At 30.0% G+C, this 19,594-nt stretch overlaps 1 protein-coding gene across 1 annotated transcript; it reads left to right on the top strand.

The window, feature by feature from the left end:
- Nucleotides 1-5: 5 nt before the first annotated feature.
- LOC132760305 (zinc finger protein 91-like) lies at nt 6-10,311 on the top strand. Its single transcript, XM_060752254.1, has 5 exons — nt 6-1,482; nt 6,096-6,233; nt 6,339-6,832; nt 9,347-9,415; nt 10,261-10,311. The coding sequence occupies exons 1-5, from the start codon at nt 6-8 to the stop codon at nt 10,309-10,311; spliced, it is 2,229 nt and encodes a 742-aa protein (XP_060608237.1).
- The last annotated feature ends 9,283 nt before the right edge of the window (nt 10,312-19,594 follow it).

Raw genomic sequence — 19,594 nt, 5'->3', positions numbered from 1 at the left:
GTGAAATGTGTGACAAAGCATTTTCAGATAAAAGTACTCTTAAAACTCATATGACAGTGCAAATAGGAGAGAAGAAATTTAAATGTGAAATATGTGACAAAGCATTTGCTCATAAATTTACCCTTAAATCTCATTTAGAAGTACATTTAGGACCAAAGAAAGAGAAGAATTATGAATGTGGAATATGTTACAAAGCATTTGCTAGCAATAGCATTCTAAAATCACACATGACAGTGCACACAGGAGAAAAGAATTATAAATGCGAAATATGTGACAAAGCTTATGCTCGCAATAACCATCTCAAATCACATATGGCAGTGCACACAGGGGAGAAGAATTATGAATGTGAAATGTGTGACAAAGCATTTGCAGATAAATGTACTCTTAAAAAACATATGACAGTACACACAGGGGAGAAGAAATTTAAATGTGAAATATGTGACAAAGCATTTGCTCAGAAAAATAATGTTAAATCTCATATGGTTGTGCACACGGGAGAGAAGAATTATAAATGCCAAATATGTGACAAAGCATTTGCTCATAAATTTACTCTTAAATCTCATTTAGAAGTACATTTAGGACAGAAGAAACAGAAGAATTATAAATGTGGAATATGTGACAAAGTATTTGCTCATAAAGATACTTTAAAAACTCATATAGAAGTACATTTAGATGGGAAGAAATATAAATGTGGAATATGTGACAAAGCATTTGCAGTTAAAAGTACTCTTAAAACTCATATGACAGTACACACAGGAGAGAAAAAATTTAAATGTGAAATATGTGACAAAGCATTTGCTCAGAATTGTACTCTTAAATCTCATATGGTTGTGCACACGGGAGAGAAAAGTTATAAATGCCAGATATGTGACAAAGCATTTGCAAGAAAAAGTAACCTCAAAAGTCATGTGACAGTGCACATGGGAGAGAAGAATTATAAATGTGAAATATGTGACGAAGCATTTCGTTGCAATAGACATCTAAAAAGTCATATGGCAGTACACACGGGAGGGAAGAATTATGAATGTAAAATATGTGAGAAAGCATTTGCTTGCAATAGTCATCTGAAAATTCATATGACAGTGCACACAGGAGAGAAGAAATATAAATGCGAAATATGTAACAAAGCCTTTTCTATTAAAAGCAATCTAAAAACTCATATGACAGTGCATACGGGACAAAAAAAATATAAATGCGAAATATGTGACAAAGTATTTGCTCATAAAAGTACTTTAAAAACTCATATAGAAGAAGTACATTCAGGAGAGAAGAATTATCAATGTGAAATATGTGACAATGCATTTGCAGGTAAAAGATACCTTAAAAAGCATATGACAGTACACACAGGAGAGAAGAATTATAAATGTGACATATGTGACAAAGCATTTGCTCGTAAATATACTCTCAGAATTCACATGGTTGTGCATACGGGAGAGAAGAAATTTAAATGTGAAATATGTGACACAGCATTTGCTCAAAAGAGTACTCTTCAAACTCATATGGTTGTGCACACGAGAGAGAAGAACTTTAAATGAGAAATATGTGACAAAGCATTTGCTTGTAAAAATGATTTTGAAACTCATAATGCAGTGCACACAGATATGAGGAATTTAAGTTGTCAATTATTTGATAAGGGAATTTCTTGAAAGGATTTTTTTAAAGTCATAAGTCACATGAGAGAAGAATTATTAATACAAAATATCTGAGAAAAAAATTCTCAAAGTAATAATCTTTAAAAAACATTGTTAATACACGCGTATCAATCATGCGATAACCATTTCCTAATGGAATATCTCTCGTACGAACACATACAAAAGGGAAGTAACCTCAATGTTATTTTTTTTTTCACATGAGAGAGAAGAAGAAAGGATGTGGAATGTCAGTGATAAATCATTTTCTCTACAAATTATATCTTGTAAAAATACAGTCAGGACAGCAAAAGTATAAATGAGATGTATGTAGCAAATCATCATCATCACCATCATCATCATCATCATCATCATGATCATCACCATCATCATCATCATTATTATCATCATCATCATCATCATCATCATTATCAGCAACAGAGCAGCAACAGCAACAGCAATGGTGTTAGTAGTGGTATTTATTATTACTTTATTATTATTATTATTCTCATTATTATTATTATTATTATTTAATTATATAAGCCACATAAAAATATATTATTTGATCAAAGAAAATGTAAGCTATGTAACACTCTAGAGGGTGAATTCCAATACTTATTTGAATGTCCCCTGTACCAAAAAATTAGACAAATGCATATCGAGGATACCTAACATACTAAAATTTAGAGAATTATTTCAATCTGAAAATATGTGGATAGTTTTAACAATGTTTGTTTTCAAAAGTTAAACAAAGTATACAGCGTACTGTATCAATTCTGGCTGTATCATGAAAATGATATGATATAAAATATGTTATTATGAATAAGAATAGACGAAGTAATAGATCTGTTACATGTATACAATTCTTATATCATGTCATTGATATGTTTTGCAAGTAACACTTGTATTATTATTGTATACTAACAGGTATAAGTAAAATTTACTGCCTTTATATAAACAAAGTTTACCATATATTCAAGGTAGGCATGCATTAATTGTTAACTCGCTGACACCATTTTAAAACTTACTGTAAGATACAAATATAAAAATACATATTATAAGTTCAAAAGCTCATAAATTGGAATATTGTTTTGCTTAATAATGTTGATTGACTATATCGTATTTGTAGATTGTTTAATTTATGGTTATTCAATTAATGTACCATTTTCTGTGGTATATTGGACTTATTATTTCATAACTATATATTTTGTATTGTTCCTAAATATTCCATAATTGTCATGTTTTATGAATTGCAAATTTGCTAATAAACGAATTAAAACAAAGAGAAACTGTTTCTTCATCATATATTTCTGTTTGATTTTATCAACAAGTATTCTATTTACAGTAAATAGGAGACAAACATTATGTCGCAATAATCTAGGCAATATCCAAAGATAATAAAGATGCCATTATACATGTATATATATATATATATTGATTACAAGAAGTGATTCGGATGAGGCATCTATCTATAAGTTTCCAAAAGTTTGGGATAAGAATGCAAATATTTCCACTTTCAGACATGTTTTGCAAACTGTAGCATGCCGATGCATTATATCTCGGACTTTTAAATTGACAATTAAAGACCGTAATGATATCTATTTTAAAATATGGCAACTATGAATACAATATATAATCTCATCATTATAAGACATGTTCACGAACAATATTTTTATTCCTGGAGACCTAGTAAAGTTTCAAAAAGAACTAACTAGCCAAGTGCTAGAGCTATCTTTGACTTCTGTTGCTTTTTGGCAATTGGTAAAGTAGCATTCATGTATTGTTTTGTATGGAAATCAAGGTAATATTTTATCTATATTTTATTACCTTTACAACAAACATTTATTTTTATATTCGGCGCTGAAAAGCACGTGGCAAAACATACATGCTATTCAGTTACTATTATGAAAGTGATCCGTTGTTTTGTAGATGGTTTCCTATATCAGCTATGGATCTCTAAAGCACATATGAAACTAGACTGGAATTTTGTATACAATGCATTGACTGCAATGTGTTTGAATTATAATAATCTATTCAAAATTAATATTAAAAACTGTTAGATAAAGATCAAAGCGTTAACTTTCAAATATTAGAATTTGTTAAATAAAAATCAGAGGGTGAACATTCTTAAATCTTAATATCTTAATCAACATTAATTATTCAAAATGTCAATAATGTTGGTTATTATATTATCAATCAACGGTCTATTCAAATTAGTAACAAAAGTATGGGGTCATGTCCACTCTATAAAATTAATATCTGGGGTTTTGTCCACTCTATAAAATTTATGTGTGGGGTTTTGTCCACTCTATAAAATTTTGAGGTGTGCGTTTTGACGTATGGTGTTTTTTCCGTCTTCCGGTACTACTATGTGTTATTTCTTCTCATGACAAATTTAAGGACACATGGCAGATTTCACATGTGTACAGCCAAGGACTGACTATCGATTCACGAAATTATCTCGTTGTTAAATTGTTCATATAATTCTATTACGGCGGCAAGGGTAAAAAACCTTCTTAGTCCACCAATCCCCGCCACACACACAAACGCGCGCGCGCACAAAGGGGACTTGAGAAAATACTAATACAAAAGCTACCATTTTTCATGTTTTATAGAAAAATCAAGAATATGTAGTACGATTAACTACCAAATCCATCTCATAAAAACAGTATAACTTGGTGCCTATATCTTAAATTAAGGAAATAATCAGTTAAACTCATATGATTAATAAAATTCTTCCGAATTTTAATTTACGTGTAGATCTATACTTTTTTTATCTCCTAATAATCGATAGATTCATACATTGACCTTTTACTTTTGCCATTTATACCCAATCATTTCAAATATATAGTAGATTCCGCTCAACTTTACAAGGAAAAAATAATCATAATGTGAATTTAATAATTGTAATGATGATGATGATGATGATGCTGTTGATGATGTGGATGATGATCATGAATGATGTAATTGATAATATAATAATAATTACAATAATGATTAAATAGTAATCATAATGATAATAATAATAATTATAATAATGATAAAAATGATGACAATTATATTTATAATAATTGCATTCATGATTAAATAATAATAATAATAATAATAATAATAATAATAATAATAAATATAATAATAATAATAATAATAATGATAATGATAATAATAATAATAGTAATAATAATAATAATAATAATGATAATAGTAATAATTATAATAATAATAATTATAATTTTAATTATAGGTAGATAGATAGATCCCTATTATGACATTTTATTTTAATTGATATTGATCCATACTCTGACCTTTTATTTAAGAAAACAATAGACTTAATAATAGCCACTGACATGTATTCTTTTGTTAATTAATAGATTATGGCGAAGTTCTTATTGTTATGCACTAATTTGATAATGCAATGGAGATAGGTGATGGGACATGTCGGGCTTATGAATAGACTACTTCCATGTGTCAAAATAAAGTGTCATGAATTAACAAATTAAAATAATTACATATATCCGGTAAGCATTTTCACATGTCCTTTTGTTTCAGAAACTGCCTGTTCTATAAAACGCCAATTGCTAAGTACTTTGGCATTATATTAAAATAGTTGCGTGATATGATACACAATAAGAACGAATTTATATCTCAATTGTTTGTGAGTCAAAGTAACAAGAAGAAACAAATTTCATTCTAAAGTTAACAGAACACGGGTAAATATAAATATCATTATTTGTAAGTACGTTTTAACGATAAATTGAACACTGTTTTTAAGTCATAAATTATTTTGCATTGATATCTAAATTTAACTTTTTCTCCAAAGAAACAAAATCTTAATTTATTCACTTAACAGTCTTTGTACTTTATCACAATGTAGTGTATTTTAACAGACAAATTTATAGTACAATTCTCCGATAATCCTTTAAATAAAATAGGAATGTCATCAGTATAATAATCATCATTCGAAATTTGGAGCTAGTTTTGACAATTAAGTTCCAATAATTGAAAGCTGGTACCAACCTTAAAATTTCAGTAACAATACTGGAAATACAAAGGGGATTAAAATTTACTTGTTTATCTTATAGGACTCAAGAACTGTATTGTCAAACAGAAACATGAACTGCAGTACAGAACAAAAGCATTTATTAAAATATGATGTCTGCGAATACAAAACTGCAAACAAAACCCACTTAATTAGGCACACGAAAATGCATACTGGTGGTAAAATAATTCAATGCGATATTTGTTATCAACTGTTCTCAAAAAAATTTTTTCTTAAAATGCATATGGCAATACACACAGGAGAGAAGAATTATAAATGCGAGCAATGTGACAAAGCATTTGCTCGCAATGGCTATCTAAAATCACATATGACAGTACACACAGGAAAGAAAAAATATCAATGTGAAATATATGACAAAGCATTTTCACAAAAGAGTAATCTTAAAACTCATATAAAAGTGCATTCAGGAGAGAAGAAATATAAATGTGAAATATGTGACAAAGCATTTGCAGATAAAAATTACCTTAAAAGGCATATAACAGTACACACAGGAGAAAAGAAATTTAAATGTGAAATATGTGACAAAGCATTTGCTCACAATGGCAGTTTGAAATCACATATGACAATACACACATTAGAGAAAAATAATAAATGTGAAATTTGTGGCAAAGCATTTGCAGTTAAAAGTTATCTAATAAATCATATGACAGTAGAAAAGAATTATAAATGTGAAATATGTGACAGAGCATTTGCTCGCAAGGGCGATCTGAAATCACATATGGCAGTACACACAGGTGAGAAGAATTATGAATGTGAAATATGTGACAGAGCATTTGCTCGCAAAGCCGATCTGAAATCACATATGGTAGTACACACAGGAGAGAAGAATTATCAATGTGAAATATGTGAGAAAGCATTTGCACAAAAGAGTAATCTGACAGCTCATATAAAAGTACATTCAGGAGAGAAGAAATATAAATGCGAAATATGTGACAAAGTGTTTGCTTATAAATGTACTCTAAAATCTCATATAGAAGCACATTCTGGACAGAAGAATTATATATGTGGAATATGTGAAAAAGCATTTGCAAATAAAAGCCATCTGAAATTTCATATGGCAGTACACACAGGAGAAAAGAATTATGAATGTGAAATATGTGACAAAGCATTTGCTCGCAATGACTATCTGAAAACACATATGACAGTACACACAGGAGAGAAGAATTATCAATGTGAAATATGTGACAAAGCATTTTCAACACAGAGTAATCTAAAAGCTCATATAAAAGTACATTCAGGAGAGAAGAAATATAAATTCGAAATATGTGACAAAACATTTGCTCATAAATGAACTCTAAAATCTCATAAAGAAATACATTTAGGACAGAAGAAACAGAAGAATTATAAATGTGGAATGTGTGACAAAGTATTTGCAAATAAAAGAGAACTTAAAACGCATATGACAGTACACACATGAGAAAAGAGTTATAAATGTGAAATAAGTTAAGTTTGATAAGTTTTAAAAAAAAACTTAACTTATTTCACATCTATAATTATAAATGTGAAATATATGATAAAGCATATGCTCGCAATAGCAGTCTGAAATCACATACGGCAGTACACACAACAGACAGGAATTATAACTTTGAAATATGTGACAAAACGTTTTCTCATAAAAGCAGTCTAAAAACTCACAGTGCACACAGGAGAGAAGAAATTTAAATATGAAATATGTGACAAAGCATTTGCTCAAATGAGTACTCTTAAAACTCATATGGTTGTGCAAACGGGAAAGAAGAAATTTAAATGTGAAATATGTGACAAAGCATTTGCTCATAAAGTTACCTTAAAGACTCATATGCACACAGGAGAGAGGAATTAAAGTTGTAAATTATTTGATAAAGAACTTTCTCAAAATGGATTTTTTAAAACTCTTATGACAGTGCTCACATTTGAGAAGAATTATAAATACAAAATATGTGAGAAAAACATTTTCTAAAAGTTATAGAACATTTGTTTATACACGCGTATCAATCATACTAAAGCCATAAAAATATTATTTGATTAAATAGAATGTAAACTATGTAACACTCTAGAGGATGAATTTCAATACTTATTTGAATGTCCCCTGTACCAAGAAATTAGACAAATACATATTGAGGAGACCTAACATACTAAAATTTAGAGAATTATTTGAATCTGTAAATGTGTGGTTAGTTAAAATTTAAGCAATGTGTGCTGTCAAAAGTTTAAATAAGATATACAGCGTACTGTATCAACTCTCATAATTATATTATATTAGATCTTTTATTATGAATAAGAATCGAATGAGTAATAGATCTGCTACATGTATACAATTCTTATATCATGTCATTGATATGTTTTGCAAGTAACAATTGTATTATTATTGTATAATAACAGGCAGACTGCCTTTATATAAATAAAATTTACCATATATCCTAGACAGGCATGCATTAATTATTAACTCGCTGACACAATTTTGAAACTTACTGTAAGATACAAACATAAAAATACATATTATAACAAGTTTAACAAGTTTATTTATCTTTTCCCAGAAGGTCATAGACCCATGTGGTACAATATGCAAAACATATAATATGGCAAACGTGTAAAACTGACATGATCTCATACATGCATTACAATAGCACATTTTACATAGGAAATGAAAACATACACAATGTATTTACCTATTAAATGATTTACATGCTTATAGTAATTCACATTTTCGTCGTATGTGTCAAAAATATATATGTAACATAAGTTTTACGTGTGACAAAAATCAAATTGTACTGACTTTACAATTACAATTACTTTACAATATTAGATTGGATCTATCACTAGTAAAGAAGATAATTTGACAGATTAAAATCTTTCTCAATTGAATATTGAATTAAATCAGGTTGATAACGAAAGTGTGAATTTTACATACATTTTTACATACTGCATATACACCATTGTTGTCATTAATAATGTGTAAAGCATTTATTGTGCACGGGAGATAATTGCTGTGGTCTTATCGCTAGACCTGTACATCGAGTTATGTAACATCCACCGCACTATAGCTTTAACAATATATTGATATACCATATAATTTCTTAGCATAATTTACTGCAGTTATCTGATAAAATGAAACAAATTTGTATATGAATATATATTGTCCAGACATTTTTTAAGACTACTTTGTATGAAGAAAAGATTGAAAAACATAAGGGGGATAATCTTGTCAAAAGCGAAATACAAGATTAGTCACCCGGTAAGTTGCTCTTTAGTCTTAAGATATGTAGTTCTCCGCGTTACATCGTATAGACGGAGAACTGTTGTCTCAACAGGTGCGATATCAAAACTGGTATAACCAGTTTGGTCACGTGATAAGAGTTATTGACCGTGCGTACGTACGATTAGTGGTCAGTTCTACAGAGACTCTCGCTTGGTACACGTCGTTAACTACATTGGGAAGTTTTTATCATGGATCGAGATACTCACGACATTATCAAGGAAGCGTTGTAAAGGACACCGTGGAGGAAGCAGGCCAGTCTTTACTTCAAGAAATTGGGACGATGTTCGAAAAGATAAGTGAAACAAAATAATTCTTCTCAATTTGCTAAGAATAAGCAATTTAAGTGGCATCATCTCAGCCAAAATTTAAAAGGAAAAGCAACGAAGAACAGTTTGTCATAATAGTAAATTTATGTTGAAGCTTAATGAAGCCGAGTCTAAGTTAGATAGCAGTAAAAAATTGAGGAGGCCAAAAGCAGTATTACAACAGGTTTGTGTTTAAAAAACAAAACAAAAACTTAATGAATTCTACTCTATTCCATTTAATAAGAAGCATTTTTCAATTTGCAAAAGCTTGGTTTTTATTCAGCAGTTTTAAATTCGGGATACAATTAATAAATTCGCTATTTTCTAATAGTTTTTACGTGTTTTAATGTGTAGACCACGTGGTCTCGATACACGTGTCTTTTGTTATACTAAGGGTTGAATTGTTCTGTATGAAGATTGTTGGGAATATGTTTATTGCTAAAGGAATAGTAATGCCTAATAATAAGAATGATAATAAATATAAAAATTATATGTCTATTATATTTAAAAAAAAAAAAAAAAAATCTTTGTTTCTTCTGTTTCAAATTTATTTAGATTAATGTCTTTTTGGACATAAGTACATAAGGACGTAAAAAAAAAAAAAAAGATAAAGATTTTATAAGCTGATGTGATCAATATAGATGTTTTTTGCATGGTTAGCAATGACTAATGTGGACTCGCCTTTTCTTTAACATGTATAAATAGGGGATTCATGTTTTATAGTATTACTGATATAGTTACATTATAAACTTGCATACGCATGTCACAGATTTAAAACCCGTTGCGTTGGTAATGCGCAGGCCGATATGAATAAGTTAGAGTAGTATCATTTATAAATAAATTAAAGTGATACTATAAATGGCGGTAGCACGGGGTTTTGCATGGGTTACTGATTGAGATATTTTTAAAGTATAGCAAACACAGGAAAACTACGAATGACGGTAATATATTAGTATTTGTTAGATACGGCTTTTCTTTTATTTTCAAAGTTTGTAAGAAAATTATGTATTATATCAATGTGATTTTCAGTTACAAGGATTAATATCACAGGAGTTGATTATATTGACTCATAAAGATTAATATTATTTATAGAAATTATGTTAAATATTTTTAGTAATAGGCAATTTTTTCTTTCAGCCTTGGATTTTTGTCACACCGAACAAAAGATGATACAGTTGGCGATGCTAGTGAATTGGGGTGGAGAGTAGTTTCATGAGTATGAACAAAATCCTCTAAGGCTAGACGACAGCGATGATGAAAAGAAAATGTATAAAGCTGAAGTCAAGGGCTGACAGGAAGTTTCAAAGCTGAGAAAAAAGAGAAGTCATAAAAAAGTTTAGAACCAGCCTTACACCAAGGAGTGTACCTTGCACGGGAGCTACACAGTCATCCAACTTCGCAGCAATTTGGGTGTACAGGGAAACCAGGCTTATTGTTTTTACTGTGGAAAGCCGGGGTCACATGGGAGGAAAAGAATGTCCAGCAAATACTACAAATTTGAATAATAAGATGAGTACATTTTTGTTTATTTAATAAACATTGCGATATGCTAGACAGTTTAATTCATTGGAATCACAAATTAATAACAGGGAACAAATAAATAATGAGGCAATTAGTTGCGAATTCGAACAAAATGATTCAGAAAATTGAAATCGTTGTATTTCCTAAAAAATGTTTAAAATCTTAAATGTTTCTTCTGTGAATCAAAGGATATTGTTTTCTTCAGCTGAACAGTGAATGCTCAGTAATCAAGTTAGGGCAGAGCATTTTGGGGTCTAAAAAAGTAAAACTTAAATTTGTGTAATATCGCCTTTTTTTAGTTTTTTATTTTTTTTTTTATATTTTTTTTTTAGTTGATTTTTTATTAAATTTTATTTTTTTTTTTGTTTTTTTTTTTTTTTAAAAATTATTATTTAAAAGGAAGATGAAGCTCATGCTAGCAAATTGGCGATCTATCAATGGCGATTTCTTTTCATTTAGACGTTATAAAGAAATGGTCAAATGCGCCATTTGAAATATTCCTAGTAAAGTAATGCCTTAAAAATAATAAGTCGCTAGAGAGCAATCCGTCTTTTTTTGTTAACGACGGGGAAATAGAGGTGGTTTAACGTAGAAAAACATGTTTATTTCGGTAGTAGATCACGTGCCTTGAAGTGTAAATTCCGTTGGACTGTGGCTTTTATAATAAGGCCGGAAAAGCAAGGTTGGTTTTAGATTGTAGGCATGTAAATCCAGTTTTTGCATCTATTCAAAATCAATTTGGAAGATTGTTCGTGTCGCTCAGTCTCTATTTAAGTGCTGGGGTTTTTGCTTTTACTTTTGATTTGAAAGGAGCTTATCATCACATCGATATTTTTCAAGCTCATAGGAAATATTTAGGTTTTTCATGGATCTATGAATTGGTCAACAGACTTATTTTGTGTGTTTAAATTCACTTTCCATTTTGGAATAGCTAGCGCAGGGCATATTTTTTTCTAAACTGTCCGATATTGGTCATGGTACTTAAGGTCATTAGGTCATAAAGTTGATAATGTTACTTTTGACGATGGCATCGGTGGTCATATTATTTCCGAGAAGCATTAAGAAAGTAAGTGCATTTGTAAAAAGTACATTGATTTTGAATTTGGTTTTTGTTGGCGGAAGAAAAGTGTCCATGGTTTCCCTGTCAAAAGTAAACATGGTTTAGGTTTTATATTAGATTTTTTTTCAGAATAAGATATTTGTTACAGAAGAACGAATTTCTATCATAGGAAAAATCAATCGAGTCTTCTATATCAGAATTAAGTGTGACAAAGTGTAGTGTTCTAGCCCAGTCCGTGTGTTAGCGTCTTTGGTTGGACGTTCTGATTTCTCTTCCAATTTGTCTTTGGTAAACATAGTGAGATTGAGAAACGAGAGAGATGTATAAATGTTTATATCCTCTAGGGTAGTTGGGACTCGCCCATTTTTAGTGAGCGAATCAGCCATTACATGAAATTATGTTACTGGAAAGACAAATGTAAGAAACATTGAATTGGGGATTCAGGTAAATACATTCTGAAATGAATAATGGTACGATATCACGTATTTTGGGACTGCCAGTGGATCTGGTTAATGGTGTTATCTATATTTTCCCGAGCAATGAAGCTCCATTACATTCTAATATTCAAATGAAGTGGAACATTGTTATCCCGAAGTGGATTTCATGTCGAAATGTTATTTGAAATCCCGATTTCTTCAGCTTTTTCCCCGGAAGGGGAAAAATGTATGCTAGTATAATACAAAGAAAAAGTATATAGATATAGATACGAAAGTCAACCGGAAGTTGGCTTTTTGAAGAACAGATTATAAAGTTCTTCTTGGCGTGAGGTGAGGCAGTGAATAGGGTTGTTAGCAGTCAAGCACAATTTCTCAAAACAAAATGTGAAAGGTTTTTTTTCTGATAATCAAAATGTAAAATCGATTCTTTTGAACGGCAGTGGTTACGGCATAGCTTCAAAAAATTGCTTTAGGTTTCATGATTTTTGTGAAGAAAATAATATCCATATTAGCCCGGAATGGATACCCGAGAAATAATTCAGATATCAGATTATTTGAGTAGATGTCTGATTCTGATGATTGGTCAAATCAGATCGTTGGTTCAGATATTTTGATTGTATTTGGGGAATACACACAATAGATAGGTTTTCCTACTCATTATACAACCAATTGTGAAAGGTTTAACTCTAAGTGGTGGGTCCAGGAACGGAAGCTATAAATGCTTTTGGATCAGTCCTGGAAAAATGATATTTAATTGGTTAGTTTTCCGGGCCGCCTCGGCTAATAGTAGAGTGTATAAACAATTGTCAACGAAATTGCAAGTTGCACATAATTATACCAAAGTGGAAATTTCACTTTTGGCCATGCTTGTTTGATAAAAATGTATTTTAAAACCCTTACATAAGAAGATGTAGAGGTTTTAACCAAAAAATGGAATAATACGTACTGGTAAGGTATAATGGCGTGTTTGCAACAACACCATTGCCGTTTGTATGCTGGCATCAAGATCAGGTTTTAGTTTGGAGTGCCATAAGATATAATTTTTAATGAGACATTACTGTAATTCTATTTTACAATATTTTTATGAAGTTTATAATATTTGCCCTTTTCGAATTATAGGTGTTGACTTTAAAACCTTCAATCAGGAGCCAATGATGACAACGCAGGAGTGGACATTCAAAAACATCAAAACTGTTATTGATCCATGGCAGGTTATATTTTGTACAATCCGGGCAGTTTCTATAGACAGAAATATATGAACTATTTCAAACATTTCGGAAAAATATTGGTGGTCCAAAATGGTTTTGGTTTTCCAAGCCAGCTTCATATCTATGTTGTAGCAAGTATTAACAAACATGTTAGATCACGGAAAGTCCGTACGGTGGTTATTTTTCTACGTATATTCCTATTAAATGGAATGCATTCTTTGCTGATTATGTGGATCCTACTACGAAATTCCATGGTTAAACATTTATTTGAAACAAGTAAAACGAGAATCTATGAACCTGTTAAAAGAAAGATACAATAGATTCGGAAATGTGTTACAACATTATGTGATAATTTTTCAGATTCCAGCGACGTGGTAACCTAAGAGATCTGTCAATTATTCTTTTAGGTTCGCTGGTTTTATACGTTTCAACGAACTGAAATTCTTTTAATTTGTTATAGATTAACAATTCAATGATGTCACTATAGTGTTAAACATTCCTAAGAGGCACTGATGTGTATAGGCAAGGAAAATCTGTTCGATTTGTAAGGGTACTACTAAATGCATGTCTTTGAATAATGCTTAAAAAATATATGAGGGCAGCTTGTCTTGACGTAACCTGTAATGAATTTTTGTTTAGAGCCAGTCAGTTTAGCGTGTCAGTTCAACAGGGGGTATCTGCGGAGACTATATATATATAAGTAAAAGAGGTGATACTGTATCACACAGAGTCTATGGCGATGAACGCTGTTCGGAGACTCAAAGTCGTGAAGATGTTAGTGAGCGAATCGCACTCTCTCTCACGTTTTATATATATCACTCTTCTCTGACGTCAGAGGACTAGTGAGTTCAGTGGCGCGATAACTCAGGGTGGGTCTCTGATAGATGTTTAGAGACAGGGCCTGTTAGAAATCTGGGAGAGTGAAGGGACGGTTATTATTGTTGATTCATGAGAGCCCGTGACACACCTTCATACACAGTCCGTATTGTGACATACAAAAGTTAGTTATATGATTATGGCCTTATAGACTATTTTTTATAACGATAGTGAATTTAATCATGTATAAATCTGCATCGTCATGCTAGTAGTTCTATAAGCGTGCTTCGACCAGAGACAATGAATGTGCGTGTTGATTTTGAGATGCTGCCTTTTAGAACCCATAGTAGTTCTGCCAAGACATATCGTATACTACAGATGAGTATAAAAAGTTGAGTCAATAACATTTGTGCGTCGCAAAGAGTGATGATCGTTATATATGCAAAATTTTTATTTGCTTTTATTTGGTTTAATTAAGAGGCATGTCTGAACTGTTTTCCGTTGTTCAGTATTTCTAGGAATAGTCGGGGCATTTCAATGTTAACGCATTGACTAGGCTACGGAAACACGTTTCCTCCTGTTTTTAAAAATTAATGAAAAGAAAAGATAGGGGTTTTTCGTGGGCGGCCCGTATTCTGATGAAGAAATATACGTTTGAATTTTCGATTTCCGTTCATGATTTAAAACATTCTGGCTTTGCTTTAGAGGTTTTATCAGATTTATTAACATGACGCAAATCGCATTTTCGATTGTAGCATGCTTATATTTATCTAATAGAATACACATGATTAATGAGTGATTAATTCTTGAGTTATAGAATTATATTGTAATAGAAAAGTATTATTGTAATAACGAATGTTTACTCCTCAGTTGTGTACCAATAAATACGTGTCTCGCCTTGCAGTTGTTGTTGTTGTTGTTTTGGATAGTGCCTGTTGAGACGTATGTTTACTTATGTGTTTCCTCATTCCCAGATCTTGCCATTAATGACAAGATTTGAGAAGGAACAATTAGATAACAGCAGTTTCACTTGTAAAATTTACATTGAGCTATGGAACTATATTATATAGGATGAAACACACATTTATATGACTGACATAGAAGAAATATTACATATTCATATAACTATCCTATATTGACCAACATGTCAATTCGAACAATAATAATAAGAGAAACATACGATGTAGTACTATAAGTCTAGTTTAACAAAAGTATAGACAGATATGAAATCATTAAACATACTAATCAGCTCCATATAAAGTATCTGAGCGCATCACGAATGCTTTTGAAAAATATATACTCAGTTTTCTAATTGATTTTCAGTATTCATTAATTCTATAAATTTAAACATATTTGGAGATCTCCAGTAACAAATTGGTATATATTGTGTTCTTAATTGGGAGTACATTCTACATTATAATACAAAATGGAATTCATCTTCTAACACATTGCATTATAAGCTCGAAAGCTCATATAGTGGAATATTGTTTTGCTAAATAATTGTGATTAACTACATCGCATTTGTAAATTGTGTAATTTATAGTTATTCAATTAGAGTACCATTTTCTGTAGTATATTGGACTAGTTATTTCATAACTATATATTTTTTATTGTTCCTAGATATTCAACAATTGTCATGTTTTATGAATTGCAAAATTTGCTAATAAACGAATTATAACAAGAAACTGTTTCTTCATCATATATTTCTATTTGATTTCATCAACAAGTATTTCATTTACAGTAAATAGGGGACAAACATTATGTCGCAATTATCTAGGTCATATCACAAGATAATAAAAATGCCATTATACATGCATATTTATCGATCACAAGAAGTGATTCGGATGTGGCATCAATCTATAAGTTTCCAAAAATTTGGGATATGAATGCAAATATTTCCACTTTCAGATATGTTTTGAAAACTGCAGCATGCCGATGCATTATATCTCGGACTTTTAAATTGACACTTAAAGACCGTAATGATGTCTATTTTAAAATATGGCAAATATGCATGCCATATATAATCTTATCATTATAAGACATGTTCACGAATAATATTTTTATTCCTGGAGTCCTAGTAAAGTTTCAAAAAGTAACTAACTAGCTAAGTGCTAGAGCTATCTTTGACTTCTGTTGTTTTTTGGCAATTGATAAAGTAGCATTCATTTATTATTTTGTATGGAAATTAAGGAAATATTTTATCTATATTTTATTTCCTTTACGACAAACATTTATTTTTATATTCGGTGCTATTCAGTTACTATTATGAAAGTGATCCGTTGTTTTGTAGATGGTTTTCTATATCAGCTATGGAACTCGTCAGCACATATGAAACTCGACTGGAATTTTGTCCAGCAATTGTTTTATATTGGGCCTTCTCTCAATAAATGTTTTAACAACGGTTTGTTTTTGTTTGAATATTAAGCATCGTTTGGTGTACACTCTGTATTTGGTGTCCGTTTGGCGACACATTCTCCATATATATTGCATATTTTGGGCACACCATAACCCATGACGGAAAGAATATCTTGATGAAAACTGCATAAAAATCCGAACAATATCGGGTTAATAAATATGAAGGAATGCCTGGAAAGTAGAATCACATTTCGATTTTCCTAAAAGGAGCTTTATATTTTAAATAAATGTTTAAAATCAAATATATGTAGTACGATTTACTACCAAATCAATCTCATAAAAACAGTATAACTAGGTGCCTTTATCTTAAATTAGGGTAATTAGTGTTATAATCAGTTATAGTAGATTCCGCTCAACATGACTATGAAAAAATATTCATAGTGTGACTTTAATACTTGTAATAATAATGATGATAATAATAATGATGATGATGGGGGTGGTGATGATGACAACGACGACGACAATGATGATGATGATGATGATGATAATGATGGTGGTGATGATGATAATAAAAATTACAATAATGATTAAATAAATAATAATAATAATAATAATAATAATAATAATAATAATAATGATGATAATAATAATAATAATAATAATAATGCTAATAATAATAAAAATTAAATAATTATAATTATATTAATATTAAATACATTAATTATTAAATAATAATAATAATAATAGCAATAATGATAATAATAATAATAATAACCAACATCATCATCATCATCATAGTTATTATAATGATAATAATAATAATAATAATAATAATAATAATAATAATGATAATAATAATAAAAATTAATAATAATAATAATAAATAATAAAAAAATTAAATAATAATAATAATAAAAATTAAATAATAATAATAATAATAATAATAATAATAGGTAGATAGATAGATCCCTAGTATAACATTTTATTTTAATTAGTATAAATCCCTATGCTTTGACCTTTTATTTAAGAAAACAATAGACTTATTTATAAGCATTGACATGTGTTATTTTATTAATAAATAGATTGTGGCAAAATTCTCATTGTAATGCACTTATTTGATAAATCAATTAAGACAAGTTAATGTGCTTGTCGGGTTGATGAATAGAATACTTCCATGTGTCACAATTAAGCGTCAGGAATTAACAAATTAAAATAATTATATATAATAATAATAATAATAATTAATAATTCTATTAATAGGAACAGAACAGTTCTGGTCTGTCCTAATAATAGGTAGATAGCTAGATGCCTAGTACAACATTTTAATTTAATTGGTATAGATCAGTACTCGTACCTTTTATTTAAGAAAACAATAGAATTAATCATAAGCATTGACATGTGCTCTTTTATTAATAAATAGATTGTGGCGACGTTCTCATTGTAATGCACTCATTTGATAAATCAATTAAGACAGGTTAATGTGCTTGCCGGGCTTATGAATAGAATACTTCCATGTGTCAAAATTAAAGTGTCAGGAATTAACCAAATTAAAATAATTACATATATCCGGTAAGCATTTTCACATGTCCTTTTGTTTCAGTAACTGCGTGCTCTATAAAAAGCCAATTTCTAAGTACTATGACATTACAATTAAAAATAGATGCATGATATGATACATTTATAGAACGAATTTATATCTCAACCCGTTTTTAAGTCAAAGTAACAAGAAGAACAAACTGCATTCGAAAGTTAACAGAACACGGGTGAATATATATCATTATTTGTAATTACGTTTTAAAACGATAAATTGAACACTGTTTTTATGTTCAAAATTATTTTGGCATTGATATTTAAATTTTAGTTTTTATCGAAAGAAAAAATTTCTAAATATCTTACTTAATTATTTAAAACAATCTTTAATTCTGTGTACTTTATCACAATGTAGTGTATGTTTAACAGACAAATTTATATTACAATTCTCCGATAATCCTTTATATGAAATAGGAACATCATCGTTATAATAATATCATTCGAAAATATGGAGCTAGTTTTTTGACATTTAAGTTCCAATAATTGGAAAAGCTGATACCATACTTAAATTTCAGTAACAATACTGGATATACAAGGGGTATTAAAAATTTACTTGTTTATCTTACAGGATTCAAGAAACTGTATTGTCAAACAGAAACATGAGCAGGAGTACAGAAAAAAGCAGTTATCAAAATGTGATGTCTGCAAAATACAAACGGCAAATATAACCCACTTAATTAGGCAACACGAAAATGCATACTGGTGAATTAAATAATTCAATGCGATATTTGTTTTCAACTGTTTTCACGAAACTATTTTCTTAAAACGCATATGTCAATACACACAGAAGAAAAGAATTATAAATGCGAGCAATGTTACAAAGCATTTGCAGATAAAAGTGCTAAAAGAACTCACAAGATTAGTCACAAAGGAGGTAAGGAATTAAATGTGAAATGTGTGACAAAAGCATTTTCAGATAAAAAGTACTCTTAAAACTCATATGACAGTGCAAATAGGAGAGAAGAAATTTAAATGTTTGAAATATGTGACAAAGCATTTGCTCATAAATTTACCCTTAAATCTCATTTAGAAGTACATTTAGGACCAAAAGAAAGAGAAGAATTATGAATGTGGAATATGTTACAAAGCATTTGCTAGCAATAGCATTCTAAAAATCACACATGACAGTGCAACACGAGGAGAAAAGAATTATAAATGCGAAATATGTGACAAAAGCTTTATGCTCGCAATAACCATCTCAAATCACATATGGCAGTGCACACAGGGGAGAAGAATTATGAATGTGAAATGTGTGAAAAGCATTTGCAGATAAATGTACTCTTAAAAAACATATGACAGTACACACAGGGGAGAAGAAATTTAAATGTGAAATATGTGACAAAGCATTTGCTCAGAAAAATAATGTTAAATCTCAT

The sequence above is a fragment of the Ruditapes philippinarum genome, unplaced genomic scaffold (genome assembly GCF_026571515.1).
Source record: "Ruditapes philippinarum isolate M1 unplaced genomic scaffold, ASM2657151v2 ctg1279_1_1_1_1, whole genome shotgun sequence".
NCBI lineage: Eukaryota > Metazoa > Mollusca > Bivalvia > Venerida > Veneridae > Ruditapes > Ruditapes philippinarum.
Note: the sequence above shows the minus strand (reverse complement) of the source record. Positions and strands in the feature narration are given on the sequence as shown.

Excerpts from the sequence above, each read along its gene's own strand:
- LOC132760305 (XM_060752254.1), top strand. The coding sequence starts at position 6 with ATGTGTGACAAAGCATTTTCAGATAAAAGTACTCTTAAAACTCATATG. Across the intron at positions 6,234-6,338 it reads AGCATTTGCTCACAATGGCA|TAGAAAAGAATTATAAATGT; the intron begins GTTTGAAATCAC and ends ATCATATGACAG. Across the intron at positions 9,416-10,260 it reads CAAAAGCAGTATTACAACAG|TTACAAGGATTAATATCACA; the intron begins GTTTGTGTTTAA and ends TGTGATTTTCAG.